Below are 18,524 nucleotides of genomic sequence, written 5' to 3'. Positions count from 1 at the left end.
TATGCATGTCCCAAAAGAGAGAGGCGGGGGATCTCCCAAAGCTTGCATAAGCAAGAAATCAATAGATTCAGAACACATGATGCGGCGGAGTGGCTTAGCGCACATTTTTTTGCAAAATGTTATATATATTTTACAACAGAGTATTCATGCACGTTTGTCATACTGTGTTCTGTTTCTGTGTCTTAGTTCTTGGGTGGTGTGAACAGGGTCTTATTGACCCGTTCAGTTTTTGTGCATGTGTCATGTGTTCGGAGACCCCCTGATGTGCCTAAACAGTGGAAACCCCACAATTCTAACTTCAACCCTAACCCCAACACATCCCCAACCTTAATCCCAACCCTAACCCCAACACACCCATAACCCTAATTCCCACCCTAACCCTCTGTTATGAGCGGTGGAACGCACTAAATAAAATTAAAATAAAGTGCGTTCACCGCTCGGGGTCCACCGTGCGGTAGATGGAGTAACCGCTGCTAAAAGAGGCAGGGCACTCAGGCGATAATGTGCACAGGGTTTTAGCTGCATCCAGTGCACTAAAGCAGACTCTGTTATATGCACAGAACTGCCAACAAAAACATAAATAACGCTGAGTCTGTATAGGGTCACAGACTTTAGCGATGTGGACACGGTATTAGAGGTCACAGAAATAGCCTTAAACACCAGGAATATCCCCTCTAGACCTACCGTAAAAATAGGATGCGGGACGTCGCAACTGCGAACGCCCGAACAGCTGCTACCGCAGCGCGGCGAGAACTGAGCCGCAGAAAAGGCACCGCTACACTGGCAGCGCAATGCAGGACGCTTAGCTGCTGGCAAGGCTGAAGCTTGGGCGCGCTGGCGCTAATACTGGCTGAACACAATCACTCACACATACGTAATAACCAAGGAAGGGGGTATTTAATGAGTCAGTCACCAGTCCAAGCATCCATCAGCAAACACACAGCAGCAAGTATGAAATACTAGCGCATGGCGGAACGGCCATGCGCACTTTTTATAGCGTACGGGACCTGCCGGAAATCTCCAGAGCCTTGAGCAGAACCAATGGAATCAGGAGCAGGACCTGAGCACCTGACTCCTGAACTCCAATGGGAGCTCGTCCCATGAGCATGCTCAGAAGCTGGGAAGAAGGACAGCCTCTGGAGACAAATGTGAGGATCTGGACTGCCGCATAGGCATGATAGAAACCAGATTCCTAACACCCTCTTTCCAATCCTAACCCTCTTTCCAACCCTAACCCTAATGGAAAAATAAAAATAATTTCTTTATTTTATTAGTTGATCCTGCCTATGGGGGTGATAAACGGGGGGGTTATTTACTTTTCATTCTATTTTGATCACTGTGAGAGTTTATCACAGTGATCAAAATGAATGAATGGAAATTGCAGCCATTTTCCAATATGGCGGTGCCCATGGTCCGGGACACCGGGAGCCATAACGGCACTCGGTGAGTACCGGGGGGTGGGAGGAGGGGAGATCGGAAGTCGGGGGGAGCGGAGGGAAGGCGGGGGGGATGATGACAGCGGCGGCACATGTGCCGCCGCTGTCATTCAGTGGCGGGGGGCAGATCGCCCCCGTTAACGGGTGGGGGGTCGGATCGCTGTCACCAGCCATGTCCGATGCTACTGCAGCGTCGGACATGGCTGGATTGTAATATTTCATCAATTTTCATTGATGAAATATTACTATCGCTGTGATTGGCTGTTTCACTTTTAACAGCCAATCAGAGCGATCGTAGTCACGTGGGGGCGAAGCCACGCCCCCTATGGTGAAGAACTAAGCCCCCTGTATCTGCGGGTCGGGTGACCTTTCAGTGACCTAGGTCATCCGACCCGCAGGGGGGCTTTAAAGTCATGACGCCACCTAGGCGTCACTTGTCAGATTGGCACCAGTTTTCATGACGCCTATGTGGCGTCATTGGTCGTGAAGGGGTTAAGGAGCCTTGTTACATGACTTAGGATAAAAGCCAAGACAGAATCTCAATTTGCAGACACTGTTTCTTTTTTTTTTTTTTTTAAACCATTCAGGTTATAAACAACTCAATATAAGCTCATCAACTTAAACGTCGTTGTTTCAACTCTCATCATCATGGTTCATATTTATTTTAGTATAGCAAACCAAGGGTATACACAAAAAACATCATAAACATCACTAGAATTCACTTATATTTGATCAGGTGCTGCCATTTTTTAAATTTCCTGACACCCTCTGCATCAGAACCACCACCGCCTTCGCTGTCTAATATATAAATCAAGTATAATCTAGAAAGGATCAGCCTGACACACTTATTCACAGATACATGTTTATCTTTGAAAATTTCTAAATTCCTCACATCCCACAAACTCTGCATCACACAAGTCATAACCATAGGATTCTATTTTTCACACGACCACATGCACCAATTCCAAACATTGCAACACGCCAGTCAATAAAACTCACACCTGCTAACTCCTTACACAACCCACCTACACACTTCCACACACTGCACGCGTAATCACAGTCCCACATAGTATGCCACACAGTCTCACATCCTTCCCTCGGGCACACATCAGTTCTGGTCAGACCTCGTCTCTTCTGAACCTGTCGCACAGGCAAAATATTGTGCAAGGACATCCATACAATATCCCTTTGTCTATTAGACATCCCGTGCGTTCCCAAACTCTTCCATGCAACCGAAACGTCATTCCCTCTCAGCCCCACAATATTACATTCCACATCATTCTTACGTATTATTTTCATCACATTCTTAGCCATTCTAAAATCATTCATCGGTACACTCAGTAAATCATGCTTCCTCACAAACTTCTCAATCACCTCATGCCAGACCGGACACTGGAAAGCAACAGGCACTCTAGCATCCCTCTTTCTCCAACATATAACATCCAACCAGCAGAATAGCTTGCCATATATGCTCCCTTATTTCCTTTATTCAGCAAAATAACAACAGTTTTGATATACTGAAGCCCCAGAAAAATCTCAATGTTTGGAAAGGCCATGCCACCATGGTGACACGCCTTAAAAAGACTCTCTCTCTTAAGTTTCTCTATTTTACTGCTCCAGAAAAAAGTAAAAACTAACTTTTCCACTCTTTTTATTTTCCTACACGACAGTGGAAAAACTGTTGCAATAAAAAGCAAAATCGGAAGAATCACCGCTTTTATGACCAAAATCTTACCACTCAAGGTCAAGTCTCTCAGTCGCCAAAAATTTAACTTACGCTCTATGCGCAATCCACACTCCTCCCAGCTCTCCTTACCTTCCAAGTCCTTATTAAATAATACTCCCAGCACCTTAATAGCACCCTCCTCACACTTTACCCCCTCCATTTTAACCCTGTCATCCCCAAAACATTTAAAACTACATTTATTCCAATTCACTCTAAAGCCAGATGCACCACAGAAAAACTCCAGAAGCAACTTAACCCTACTCATAGAAGCAACACTTTCACTTACAGCCACAACATCATCCATATATCCAAGAACTTTCACATGCTTCCCACCACTCCCAGGTACCAACAAACCTCGCATCATTTTATCACGTCTCACCAAGCACAACAAGGGTTCAATCACACATACAAACAAGACAGGGGACATGGGACACCCCTGCCTTACACCAGACTTAAAGGGGTTGTCCGGGCTTTTCACATAATCTCAGTGCATATCTGGGCTGCAGAATGGTGACAATAAGTAATTTACCTTCTGTCACCAGTTTGCATGGTTTTCTAGAGATCAGTCTCTTGCTTCTGAGCAGAACATCCAAGGGGGGGTGTTCTGGCATTGAAATGAGAACTGGTTGTTTCCTCCTACTATGCTAAAAACCTGCCCTCTATAGCAACAACCCCACCCTCCATAGCAACAGGCCCTCCCCATCCACATGAAGAAGCCTATCCCTCCTCACACAGTAACAAATCCTCCCCCTCTAGCAGCCTCAGTGCAGAGAGCAGCTGCTCCTCCCCCAGACACACGCTGAACAGTGATCTATGGAAAGTGAAACTAGTGAGGAGGGAAAATCGTCCTGTTTTTAGTAGAGTAGGAGGAAACGACCAGTTCTCATTTCAATGCCAGAACCTTGGACGTTCTGCTCAGAAAAAACAGACTGATATCTAGAAAACCCTGCAAACTGGTGACAGAAGGTAAATTACTTATTGTCACCATTCTGCAGCCCAGATGTGCACTGAGATTATGTGAAAAGCCCGGACAATCCCTTTAATATTCATTTTCTCACTCAACCACCCATTAAAAGGAAACTCACTTGACACACAATCATACAAAGTGTTAGGCGTCGGATTTCTGTGTTTACTCCGCAGGGATCCAGACCCTCACATTCTGCAGTCTCCTGCTGTTTATCTACTGCAGAGGAGATTGCAGAGGAGATTGCCTTGCAGCAAATCTCTCCTGAGGCTAAGTCCTTCTGTCCTCCTACTGAGCATGCTCATGGGACGATCTCCCATTGGAGATCGGGAGTCATGTGGTCAGGTCCCGCTCCAGATCTCATTGGTCCATTTCAGAGATCTGGAAGCTTGTGGAAGATCCCGGCTGCTATAAAAGGCGTGCATGGCTCTTCCGCCATGCGCTAATATAGACTTACTTGCTGCTGTGTGTATGAGGACGGATGTATGATTCTGGTGAATGACTCATTATAAAATCCCTTCCCTCTGATATTACGTATGTGGTTAGGGATTGCGTTTAGAATCAGCGCCAGCGCTCCTCTGCTGCAACATCCACAGCTGCTAGTGTCCGACATTGCGCTTGCGCCTTAGCCTTGACGTTTAGCGGCAGGGTCCACGCCGCGCTGCAGTAGCAGCCCCTTTGCATCCGCAGTTGCGACGCTCCACACACGGTAGGTCTAGATGGACATAGTGCCGCCGTCTTGGGCTACTCCTGTGACCTGATACCGTGTGTGCGTTTTTACTGAGTACTGTGACCTCAACAGGCTCAGTCTTTTGTGTTTGTACTTGTTTGGCATCTCTGTGAATTAACTGAGATTGCTCTGCGCACCTGGGTGAATTTTAACTCTGCGCATTTCCGCCATATTGCTCCTGCCACCACTTAGCGGTTATATCACCTACTGCACGGTGGACCCCGAGCGGCGAACGCACTTTATTATTATTATTATTTTTATTTAGTGCGTTCCGCCGTTCCTAACACAAAGACATTAGCCCATTCACAAATTTTTGAGGAAATCCCATTCTCTCCACAACTTTAAACAAAAACACATGCGAGACCCTATCAAACGCTTTCTCAAAATCAATTGACAGAACCATACACTTCCGTTTCCTTCCCATGCAGTCTCCAATCAAATCCCTTAATAACAATAAGTTTTCACTCATACTTCTTCCAGGCACAGCACACACTTGATCCTCATCCACAACACTACCAATCACCTCACGCATACGATTCGCCAACAATTTGCTATAGATTTTGTAATCTGCGTTCAGCAATGTTATAGGTCTCCAATTCTCTAAACACTTTCTCTCACCTTTCTTATGCACAAGCACAACCACCCCCTCTTTCATTGATTCACACAACTTACCACTCTCCCACATATACTTACATATCTCAGTCAAATCAGCACCCAGAAAATCCCACGCCTTCACATAGAATTCTACCGGCAATCCGTCTTTACCTGGAGTCTTATTCTTTTTAGCACTCTTCATCACGTTTTCTACTTCTTCCATAATTACATCCTCATTCAAAATATCACATTCTCCACTATCCAACTTGTTCTCTAACCCATTCAGCACTTCTGAAACAAGACCAGAATCAATCCATTTTTTATCATATAACTTGCTATAGAACCTATTCACCTCCTTTATCACATTCTCACCTGACACACACAAACCGTTCCTATCCAGGATTTTATCCATATCAACGTTTCTCCCATTCATTTTCTTAAAAAAGAACCTCGTGCACTTTTCATCTTTCTCAAGATGTTCTATTTTGGTGCGATAGATGATTTCTTTCCCTTTTTCATCCATAACACGCTTTAATTCACTCTTTGTCTCAGCCAGCAGATCAGACACATCCATGCCACTTTCTCCACACTTCCTTAAGGGAATCTGTCACCCCTTTTTTGAGATATCATATAATGATATCATTCAATTGTGTGTCACATAAGGATTCTCTTAGTACTTTTGCTTCCCCCTGACCCCGCACCTTTCATGCATAAATACCTTTTTTATATCAGTTCAGATGTATGTAAACTGCCGCTGTCCTGTCCACTGGGCGGGGCTTATTCAACGCATTTCTTCTTATGTAGAGCAAGACAGGGAGGGGGGGAGCAGTTGAATAAGCCCCGCCCAGCGGACCGGACAGCGGCAGTTCACATACATCTGAACCGATATAAAAAAGGTATTTATGCATGAAAGGTGCAGGGTCAGGGGGAAGCAAAAGTACTAAGAGAATCCTTATGTGACACACAATTGAATGATATCATTATATGATATCTCAAAAAAGGGGTGACAGATTCCCTTTAACCAGTATAAACGCCTGTTTAAATCATTAAATCTACTCCGATAAATAGCAGCTTTTTTATAGCCCCATTTTTTGAAGAATTTTTTGCAACACACCTTAACCCAGTCCCACCATTCCAGCACACACGCAAAATCCCTCTTACATACTCTCCACTCTTTATACTTTATTTTTAATTCATTCATCACATCCTCATCATCTAACAATCTTACATTCAGCTTCCAAACCCCACCCCCATACACACGGTCATCAATCGCACTAAGCACACCTCTCAAACACTCAGGATCAGAAAAAGGTACAGCATTTTTTTCAAAATTCACACACCACATATTTTTGGAAAACAACACTTTATCTATCCTGGATGCAATACCACCCCTATCAGCATGGTACGTTGGCAGTGGTGGGATGCCAAATTTCAGAGCAGCAGCTTCTAGAAGGGAAAAATCAGAAATAAGATTGGATAACTTTTTACCAGTTATGTCACAATTCCCTTTTGTGACACAATTAAAGTCACCAACTAATACTGTAGGCATTTTGCCCGGAAGAAACAAACTTAATTTTTCCAAGAGTCAGACGCTCCTTTTTCCTGTCGTGTCCTGATGGACAGTACACATTAATAATTCTAGCCCGCCACCCCCTATAGCTGACATGTGCAATTTTACATCTACCCACCTCTACCACCATGTAGCTATCTAAACTAATCTCCCTGTTACCCATTAATATCCCAACACGATCATTCCTATTAACACATGAGCCAGACCATACATGCTGTCGTAAGGCCAGTCCTTATTGCTCGGAGTGTCCACAATCCCACATTCCTGAAGACAAAAGATGTGAGCATTCATCTGTTTAATATAATCTAGAACGATTGCCCTCCTGAAATTGGATCTAATTTGCCTGACATTCAGGGACGCAATGCCCCAACCAGCTTGGGAAGCCATAACATGACTGTGTTATTTACATGATGACAAAAGATGAACAGAGAAAAAGGCGGGCACCACCACATAAATGCAATATCCAATATAAAGGGTGCTGCCTGTGTGCCAAGGGACAAGATGAATTAACAAAAGGAAAAAGACGGCACACCAAGGCTCACACACCAAATAGAGATAAAGTGAAAAAAGCTTTATTGTAACAAAAAATGCACACACGTTAAAAACATTTAAAACACTAAAATCAGTGATAAACTGTGTAGTACATATAACGGACATATGTTGACAATCAAAATAATCTGCATAGAAGTCATGGAATGTGGCAAAAATATAACGGTTACAATACAACGACCATACTTTCAATGTACCGTATTTTTTGGACCATAAGACGCACTTTTTTCCCAAAAATTTTTTGGGGAAAGTGGGGGATGCGTCTTATGGTCGCAATATACTCACCTCCGGGGCTCTGCGGTGCGGTGGTGGCAGCGGGCGGGGCTCTGCGGGGCGGTGGTGGCGGCGGGCTGTGCTCCGGTGCAGGGGCGGCGGCTCTGCCGGCATTTCCTCCAAGCCCGGAGGCCCCCGCACATCCCTTGCTCCGAGATTTCGGGACGAGATCTGAAGCCGCGCATGCGCCGTCCCCGGACCGGCGGCCATCTTCCCGGCGCCCATGTTCCCGGAGGCCACCGCAACATGGCAGCGGCCAGCAAGGGATGTGTGGGGGGCCTCCGGGCTTGGAGGAAATGCCGGCGGAGCCCGCCGCCACCACCGCCACGCAGAGGCCCACCTGCCCCAGCACAACTGCCCCAGCCTCAGGACAGCTGCCCCAGCAAAGCTGCCCCAGCCTCAGGACAGCTGCCCCAGCCTCAGGACAGCTGCCCCAGCCCCACACAGCTGCCCCAGCCCCACACAGCTGCCCCAGCCTCAGGACAGCTGCCCCAGCCCCACACAGCTGCCCCAGCCTCAGGACAGCTGCCCCAGCCTCAGGACAGCTGCCCCAGCCCCACACAGCTGCCCCAGCCTCAGGACAGTTGCCCCAGCACAGCTGCCCCTGCCCCAGCACAGCTGCCCCTGCCCCAGCACAGCTGCCCCTGCCTCAGGACAGCTCCCCCAGCCTCACACAGCTGCCCCAGCCTCAGGACAGCTGCCCCAGCCACAGGACAGCTGCCCCAACCCCAAACAGCTGCCCCAGCCTCAGGACAGCTGCCCCAGCACAGCTGCCCCAGCCTCAAGACAGCTGCCCCAGCCTCAGGACAGCTGCCCCAGCACAGCTGCCCCTGCCCCAGCACAGCTTCCCCAGCCTCAGGACAGCTGCCCCAGCACAGCTGCCCCAGCCTCAGGACAGCTGCCCCTGCCCCAGCACAGCTGCCCCTGCCCCAGCACAGCTGCCCCAGCCTCAGGACAGCTGCCCCTGCCCCAGCACAGCTGCCCCAGCCTCAGGACAGCTGCCCCTGCCCCAGCACAGCTGCCCCAGCACAGCTGCCCCAGCCTCAGGACAGCTGCCCCAGCACAGCTGCCCCTGCCCCAGCACAGCTGCCCCAGCACAACCAACCTGCCCCAGCACAGAGCCGCCACCGCACGAGCCTGGACCACTGAATGACCCCTGTGACTACTCCTCCACCTGTGCCAGATCCCTTCCCAGGTAAGCTGAATTCGGACTGTAAGACGGACCCCCATTTGACACATTATTATTTTTTTTCCCTATTTTCCTTCTGAAAATTGGGGTGCGTCTTATAGTCCGAAAAATACGGTATATGAGTCTCTACTAATACAGACATATCACCATAATGACAAAAAGATGTAAATAAGCTTGTCAACATATGTTACACTATTTCACCCATGGTGGTAAAAGAATATTTACTCAACACCAGCAATACCATAATAGTGAGCTAATAATAATATGGCCCTATAAGATCCTATGTGAATTGCATAGATGCTAAGATAGCCATACTCACCAAAGGTTAAAGTGCTGTACTGCCTGTCCCTACGCGTATCGCTACGTCTTGTAGCTTCATCAGGGGAAGGTGAAGTCCAATAACACAGTGAAAGTTTAAATAGCAGTAAGTGCACTTATTGTTACCTCGATCGTCAACACCTGTGTTGATAGCCAAGGAGCAATCATCCAGCTATTTACATATGGCTTCCTGATAGTGCCTAAGCGTGCGGTTCAGCCTGCGTGTCAGGCTCCTAGAATCACTCAGAGAGAAGGCAACAGGAGGGAACAGGGAGGGCGGAAGCTCCAGAGAGTTGTCTGGGCAACCAAAGATAAACATCCAAGGCAGGAGTGAAGCGTCAGCATATTGCTAACTACGCATGTTTCAGAGAGGTAACAATAAGTAAGTGCACTTACTACTATTTAAACTTTGACTGTGTTATTGGACTTCACCTTCCCCTGATGAAATATTCTTTTACCACCATGGGTGAAATAGTGTAACATATGTTAACAAGCTTATTTACATCTTTTTGTCATTATGGTGATATGTCTGTATTAGTAGAGACTCATATACATTGAAAGTATGGGCGCCGGGAAGATGGCCGCCTGTCCGGGGACGGCGCATGCGCGGCTTCAGATCTCGTCCCGAAATCTCGGAGCAAGGGATGTGCGGGGGGCCTCCAGGCTTGGAGGAAATGCCGGCGGAGCCGCCGCCCCTGCACCGGAGCACAGCCCGCCGCCACCACCGCCCCATAGAGCCCCGCCCGCTGCCACCACTGCACCGCAGAGCCCCGGAGGTGAGTATATTGCGACCATAAGACGCACCCCCCACTTTTCCCCAAAATTTTTTGGGAAAAAAGTGCGTCTTATGGTCCAAAAAATACGGTACATTGAAAGTATGGTCGTTGTATTGTAACCGTTATATTTTTGCCACATTCCATGACTTCTATGCAGATTATTTTGATTGTCAACATATGTCCGTTATATGTACTACACAGTTTATCACTGATTTTAGTGTTTTAAATGTTTTTAACATGTGTGTGCATTTTTTGTTACAATAAAGCTTTTTTCACTTTATCTCTATTTGGTGTGTGCACCCTGGTGTGCCGTCTTTTTCCTTCTGTTTATTTACATGATGACAAACACGCCACTTCCTCTTCAGCCGTTTTCGTCTTCCATCTGGAACTGCAACTCCTCGAATCTGTTTACGTCTGCGGGAATGCCTATAAAAGCCTTGGTGTCAGGAGAGAAGACATTCTGAGGGTAACTACATTCACTCACCGGACTTAAACCAACTTCACCGGTGTCTGCCCAATCCGTTCTGGGCTTCTTACAGGAAGTTCCAGGCTCCTCATCCTCAGAGGACCTCGCAAGAGTGAAGTCACCTTAATCTCCACAACTGGCCAACTCCTCCTCAGTAGCAAACCAAGATACACTGGGGGTATTGCCAAGAGTACTCTCCAACTCCCCCTCCCCACAGACATCAGACTGATGAGGGAGCTCACATTCAACATCAGCAACTTCCAAAACTGCCACTTCTGGGCTGGGAGACTCCGTTTGGGCAGGGCCTCCTCATGTGCATCCATGATTTCAGGTTCCTCAAAAAGATCCGGGTCTGAAACCTGTGGAATGTCAACAACAGCAGCAGGGGGCGCAGCTGCCCCACCTGAGACCTCAGCGTAAGACCTAGGACTGATCCTGGTCTTACAGTCCCGATACTTATGGCCCTCCTCACCACAAGCATTACACATAACAGGATTTGTGCAGTCTTTTGCCATATGGCCAGAAGCATTGCAATTCCTGCAAGTTGGCATCTCCTTGCAACTATCCTGGGTATGCCCGAAATTTTTACACCTCCTGCAATACATTAGGGCATCTGGAAAGCACAAAAAAAAACACTATTTTCTTCCAATTGAAAAATTAAGAGGGGGATAATGGATGCCTCCCGGGCCTTGGGGATCCATCCCAAATTTCACAAAAAATTTGTACTAACCGGTCCAGAGCCCTTCTCCATTCAGGACCTTGTGGGAGTACTGAACATAAAAGCAATGTCTTTTCAAAAATAAAGCAATATCCTCCAGGGAAACAAAAGGGTTGTGCATGAAAACAACAAGTGGGATATCTCCCTTAGAGTACACAGCACAGTAAAGGTAAGACCTTCCAGCAAAGGATTTGCAACTCCATTTTTCAGGGCAGTAAACAAATTCTGGCAAGCCGCCATACAAGATAGCACCAGTACATACCTGCCTTCTCTCCTAAACTCCTGCAGGCATATTATATCAGACTTCTGAATCTTCAGGATGTCATAAAACATCATGTTGATCAAATATCCCAGAGAAAAATGCAACTTCTTATCTTCAGCGATGTCAGTCCTGAATCCATTTTTGACCCGGTTATCACCGGTACCAGAAAATTGAAGTCGGACTCCCATCGTCCACAACTCCAAGGAAGGATCTCCTCCCCGAAACCTCCTGGCTATCTCCCAAAAGCAGCGACCGGCTTAAGCCACCGAAGTGGCGATGCCGAAAGGCCAAGAGACAGCACTCAAGGTATTCAGGAAACTGCACCTCGTCAGTGCAAAGTGTGAGATCTGGTTTGGCTGTGTGAGCGACGTCTAACCAATATCCGAGAAGTATCATTTCTCCTTGCGGAGAATGACATGCTAAGCATGTTGAGGTGAGGAGACTTAAAGCAGCAATGCTCCTCTGGAATATATGCTAATTGCTAATATATGCTTATTTAACTTGTTACATGACTTGTTACATGACTTGTTACATGTCTTGATAAAAGCCAAGACAGAATCTCAATTTGCAGGCATTGTGTTTCGGGGTACTGCCCCTCGTCAGTGCAAAGTGTGAGATCTGGTTTACAGACATTATTCGGACTATCCCCGATGGGGCTCATAATCTACATTCCCTATCAGTATGTCTTTGAAATGTGGGAGGAAACTGGAGAACCAGGAGAAAACCCACACAAACACGGGGAGAACATACAAACTCCTTGTTGTCCTTGGTGGGATTTGAACCCAGGACCCCAGCGCTGCAAGGCTGCAGTGCTAACCACTGAGCCACCGTGAATGAGGTTTATAGAATACCAGCAGCATAGACTGACCACGTCGCGGGTTTCAAATCTGCAGTATAAATTGACACATCGGCCTCTGTATTGCACGTAGATATGCATTTCTGCATCTACAGTTCTGGACTTCACTAGATTTTCTGCAGTGGGAAGGTCAGGTGGACAGAAACCTTAGGCTCCAAAAGCATCTGTCATTATGAAACCCCCACTGAACTACTACAGAGACCCCGGTTCTAAAGTGGTATTTAGATCTAAGTTCACCTGCCCTCCCTGCAGTCAGTCCCCAAGCAGCCTGCACCCCGCATCGCCATGTGTCCCTTCTAAGCTCGGATCTGTGATACTGCGGCCTTCATGCTTCTTCATACAGAACACAGCTTAGGAGATCACCAATAATTATTGCATCCTTCAATCTATTAGATACAAATGCCTCAGTGACATCATGCGTGTCATGAAAAAGGGGAGATAAATTGTGCTCCCCCTAAGAGAAGAGACACCCACTCCAACAAAATTGCATGCAAGAGAGAATCTGAGTCAACAGGTGAATAAGATAAAAAATCTTACAATCTTTATTGAAATATATAGGGTAACATCATATCAAAAATATAATAAGTAAAATGACAACACCACAGGGTAGAAACAGTTCACCCAGGGTAATACCCACTCCACCATGCCTTATAGAATAGAATATACATGCGGTGTATATATAAAAAAATAGAAAGCAAGTGCAGTTGTACACCGACATGTTATTAAATAATGCCCAGGGAGATACCATAGAATACAGGTAAATACCGATCGCCTAAAAGCAGCATCAGTAGCACGATATCTTACCCAGGTATAGGCAGGAGCGGGATGACCCCAGGGCCAGGTGAGGAAAAGCCCGACGCGCGTTTCGCGTGAAGAGACCACGCTTTCTCAAGGGAAGTCTGTGTGTGGTGAAGAGCAGGACCTTCTTATGTCCCATGTGATGCGGTCACATGGGAATCAGTGAGCCAATCAACGTGGTTCTAAACGGCGCGTGCGCGCTGGAGACCAGAGGCGTCAGCTGATACAGGGGAAGGCGTCATACATTACCCTGGGCGCAAGGAGGAAGGGAACCTCCCAGAGCCCGGGGGAAGGCAAAAAGACGCCGCCCCCGATCGCCAACACCAAGGAAAACAGCGCGCACGCGCACAACCACTAAATCACCACCGGAACATAATGTCAGAGTAGAGAGAAGAAAACCTCCACCTTAGAATAATATAATGTAGGACAAAAGTGTACCAAAAATATGCACCCTTATAATCGCGAATATGCAACAGTATATAGTCATATATAAAACATCCTATATCAGGAATATACTTTCAGACATACATACAAGCACAATACAAAAGATCATATAGACATGTAGTAGAGGAGCTTGATAGTACGGTAGATGATCAGAGGTGATGAAAATATATTTTCACTTCCAGATGAATTAGAAGGTCCCACGACAAACTAGAAAGATGAATTAAAAATGGGAGAAAAAATATTAAAAACACAAATAAAAACACGAGAAACCCCTCATCCTGAGAGAAGGGGGGGCCAAGGAAAAAAATGAGAGGGAAAGAAAGGTAAGAATGTTATACTAGGATAATGAGAATGTCTAACTACTAAATAAAGGGTCCTACAAAAATCCTACAAAAAAGAGGAAAAAGACAGATTCATTGAGGCCCCTCGGGGCCAGGGTGTCCAACGTTACTATCCATTTGGCCTCAACTTGGGCCAATCTACGTTTATAGTTACCACCTCTTATGCCAAGATGGACCTGATCAATACCTCTAATCTTGAGCGAAAAAGACTCACTATTATGGTATTGCCGGAAATGGCGGGGTAATGTTTTAAGAAGTGATGGATCGGTCACTGTCTTTGACGCACAAATGTCCCGCACATGCTCTCGTACCCGTGTTCTTAACTCCCTAGACGTTAGGCCAATATATATCTTGGAACAGCCACATGTGGCATAGTATATGACGTTTGTGCTACTACATGATATCCGATACCGGATATCATATTGTTTCTGTCCGTCAGAGGAAGTAAAGGTAGAGCAGCGCAGGACATTTGTGCATGCCAGACAGTGACCGCAAGGTATGGAACCAGTAACAGGGCCCCTCGTATCAAATGGATTGGCCACAGCGGGTACATAGTGACTATTAACCAGAAGGTCATTAAGATTTTTTGACCTCCTTGAAGTCATCAGAGGGTGCTTACCCAAACACGATCCCAGGGAAGGCTCAGTACCCAAAACAGGCCAATGTTTAGTAAGGGCATGTCTCATATTGTCCCACTGATTATTAAAGGTGGAAATGAACCTAATAGGTCCATCATTGCTAGTCCAAGAGTTCCGAATATGGGATTTGAGGAGACCAGATCGTGGAGTCGCCCTTGCCCTTAAATAACCGTTTTTTATACATCTATTAGAATATCCACGGCTGGAAAATCGTGATTTTAAATCAGCCGATTGGGCTTCAAATTTCATATCCGATGAGCAGATCCACCTCATCCGTAGGAACTGTCCGACCGGGACAGCCCTAATAGTAGATGGGTAGTGAGCAGAGGACGCATGCACCAAAGAGTTAACAGATGTTGGTTTGCGATAGACGTCAGTCTGAATGTGGCTCGAAGAATCCACACTCAGAGTGACATCTAAAAAGTTAATTTTTTGGGGGTCAGAAATATAAGTTAGATGAATATTAAATGCATTTTGATTAAGCGTCCTCATAAAATCTCCGAGCTGCTGCATAGTCCCATCCCACAAAAATAGGATGTCATCAATATACCAATGCCAGCACAGGACATGGGAAGCGGCCGGCGCGCCCGCGTCGCCAAAAACAGATCTCTCCTATGAACCGAGGAAGAGATTAGCGTACGCGGGCGCACAGGCCGCGCCCATGGCCGTGCCGCGTTTCTGCAGAAAGAACTGATCCTTGAATGTAAAGAAATTGTGGGTAAGGATATAGTGCAGCAGCTCGAGGATCAACTCACGTAAGGGGCCGTCCAGGTCGGAAGAACCCAGGAAGAGGCGGACCGCATCGATCCCATGTGAATGTTCAATGCAAGTATAAAGGCTCTCCACATCTGCGGTCACCAACAAAGTCCCATCTTCCACAAAGATGCCATCGACCCTAGCCAGGGCGTCCGTAGTGTCACGTATATACGATGGTAGGGTTTCTACTAGAGGTTTTAAGTAGAAATCAATAAAACAGCATACAGGATCACAAAGTCCATCGATGCCTGACACTATAGGACGTCCCGGAGGGTCGAGGGCATCCTTGTGGATTTTGGGTAACAAATAAAAAGTGGGAACTCTTGGATATTTAGCAACCAGACCATCAAAGACCTGCTTAGTAATTATATTATTTTCAAGTGCCTCAATGAGAATACGTTGTAGGTCGAGAGAGAAGGTCGCAAGAGGATTATAAGATAAACGAGAATAGGTATCCATATCTCTCAGTTGACGAAATGCCTCACGTTCATATTTCTCATGAGGCCAGATAACAATATTCCCCCCCTTGTCCGCCGGTTTAAAAACAACATCAGGCAAAGATTGAAGTTCAGATATGGCAGTGCGTTGAGCATGAGTAAGGTTGTCATATTGACGCCTAGTTGTCAACTCCTTGAATTCCTCCTGTACCAACCTTGTAAAAACCTCAATTGCCGGACTTAGCGACAAGGGGGGGAATTTTGTTGACCTAGGTAAAATAGATAGTGGAAACCTACTTGAGATAGTAGTTGTTTGCTCATTTAAGAGCTCCTCCAAATTGCGTAAAGCCTCTCTCTCGACCTCACACATCGATTCGCTGGAGTCTCTCTTCATATGTAATTTACGTAGCAAGAGCTTACGAGAAAATAAGTGCAGGTCTTTCATGGCTGTGAAGAAATGGAAAGAGTTACTGGGACAAAAAGAGAGGCCCTGAGATAGAACCTCCAATTGGGTATCAGACAATACATGTAATGATAAGTTGAGTACCTGAAGCCCCCCCTGAGATTGCGAGGCCTTTCCACTGTTGAATTTATTTTTCAACGTCTGTCTCGTCAGAATCCGTTTATTTGTAGAAATAATCCCAAAGGAACCCACTTTAGTGGAATTTTTGGGGGTCTGCTCATCCTCCCCCGAATAATTAGACCTCATAGAAGTAGATCTGGACCTGGAACGTGAATAGCTCCTAAATTGTGATCTCGAACGATCCTGCGGATTCCGCCATCTATAGACACGTAGCAATTTTTTATCTTCTACGTCTCTTTGGAATTTTTTAGCCTTAGTAGTCTGAATTTCTTGGGCCCATTTCTGGGACAGCTCATCCAATTCCTCATTTAGTTTTTTTAGGGAATCACTGGTCATTTCTTTGCGGAGAGTAACCTGTAAGGTTTCAATCTCTGATTCCAGGGATACCAGGGACTCATGGTTCATCTGTTTAAGTAATTCCATGAAGCCCCTGGAACATGTATTAATCAGAGTTTCCCATTTATTTTTAAAAACATCGTCATTTACAGGAAAAGATGGAAAGACCTGAATCCGTAGGCCACGCGGTATGAGGTCCTTCTGTAGATATTTTTCAAGAAATGCATGGTTCCACCAAATGCGGGTCCGTTTACGAAGCAAATCTCTAAAATGTTGAATAACATCCTGAATTTCCTCAAATCTCATATTCGGAACTCTTGGACTAGCAATGATGGACCTATTAGGTTCATTTCCACCTTTAATAATCAGTGGGACAATATGAGACGTGCCCTTACTAAACATTGGCCTGTTTTGGGTACTGAGCCTTCCCTGGGATCGTGTTTGGGTAAGCACCCTCTGATGACTTCAAGGAGGTCAAAAAATCTTAATGACCTTCTGGTTAATAGTCACTATGTACCCGCTGTGGCCAATCCATTTGGTACGAGGGGCCCTGTTACTGGTTCCATACCTTGCGGTCACTGTCTGGCATGCACAAATGTCCTGCGCTGCTCTACCTTTACTTCCTCTGACGGACAGAAACAATATGATATCCGGTATCGGATATCATGTAGTAGCACAAACGTCATATACTATGCCACATGTGGCTGTTCCAAGATATATATTGGCCTAACGTCTAGGGAGTTAAGAACACGGGTACGAGAGCATGTGCGGGACATTTGTGCGTCAAAGACAGTGACCGATCCATCACTTCTTAAAACATTACCCCGCCATTTCCGGCAATACCATAATAGTGAGTCTTTTTCGCTCAAGATTAGAGGTATTGATCAGGTCCATCTTGGCATAAGAGGTGGTAACTATAAACGTAGATTGGCCCAAGTTGAGGCCAAATGGATAGTAACGTTGGACACCCTGGCCCCGAGGGGCCTCAATGAATCTCTGTCTTTTTCCTCTTTTTTGTAGGATTTTTGTAGGACCCTTTATTTAGTAGTTAGACATTCTCATTATCCTAGTATAACATTCTTACCTTTCTTTCCCTCTCATTTTTTTTTTCCTTGGCCCCCCTTCTCTCAGGATTAGGGTTTCTCGTGTTTTTATTTGTGTTTTTAATATTTTTTCTCCCATTTTTAATTCATCTTTCTAGTTTGTCGTGGGACCTTCTAATTCATCTGGAAGTGAAAATATATTTTCATCACCTCTGATCATCTACCGTACTATCAAGCTCCTCTACTACATGTCTATATGATCTTTTGTATTGTGCTTGTATGTATGTCTGAAAGTATATTCCTGATATAGGATGTTTTATATATGACTATATACTGTTGCATATTCGCGATTGTAAGGGTGCATATTTTTGGTACACTTTTGTCCTACATTATATTATTCTAATGTGGAGGTTTTCTTCTCTCTACTCTGACATTATGTTCCGGTGGTGATTTAGTGGTTGTGCGCGTGCGCGCTGTTTTCCTTGGTGTTGGCGATCGGGGGCGGCGTCTTTTTGCCTTCCCCCGGGCTCTGGGAGGTTCCCTTCCTCCTTGCACCCGGGGTAATGTATGACGCCTTCCCCTGTATCAGCTGACGCCTCTGGTCTCCAGCGCGCACGCGCCGTTTAGAACCACATTGATTGGCTCACTGATTCCCATGTGACCGCATCACATGGGACATAAGAAGGTCCTGCGCTTCACCACACACAGACTTCCCTTGAGA

At 46.0% G+C, this 18,524-nt stretch overlaps 1 protein-coding gene across 1 annotated transcript in view; it reads right to left on the bottom strand.

Annotated features, from left to right (window-relative positions):
- The window catches only part of CLPTM1 (CLPTM1 regulator of GABA type A receptor forward trafficking), a 43,053-nt gene extending 33,521 nt beyond the window's left edge, over positions 1–9,532 (bottom strand). Inside the window, exon 1 of the mRNA XM_073549356.1 lies at positions 9,476–9,532. Within this exon, the coding sequence (XP_073405457.1) occupies positions 9,476–9,517 (42 nt within the window). The 5' untranslated portion in view covers positions 9,518–9,532. The remainder of the gene's footprint in view (positions 1–9,475) is intronic.
- Between the last annotated feature and the right edge of the window lie 8,992 nt (positions 9,533–18,524).

Source organism: Dendrobates tinctorius, unplaced genomic scaffold, assembly GCF_039654945.1.
Source record: "Dendrobates tinctorius isolate UK_male_01 unplaced genomic scaffold, ASM3965494v1 ptg000158l, whole genome shotgun sequence".
NCBI classification, from domain to species: Eukaryota; Metazoa; Chordata; class Amphibia; order Anura; family Dendrobatidae; genus Dendrobates; species Dendrobates tinctorius.
The sequence above is the reverse complement of the archived record's forward strand: the minus strand, read 5'-3'. Positions and strand labels throughout refer to the sequence as shown.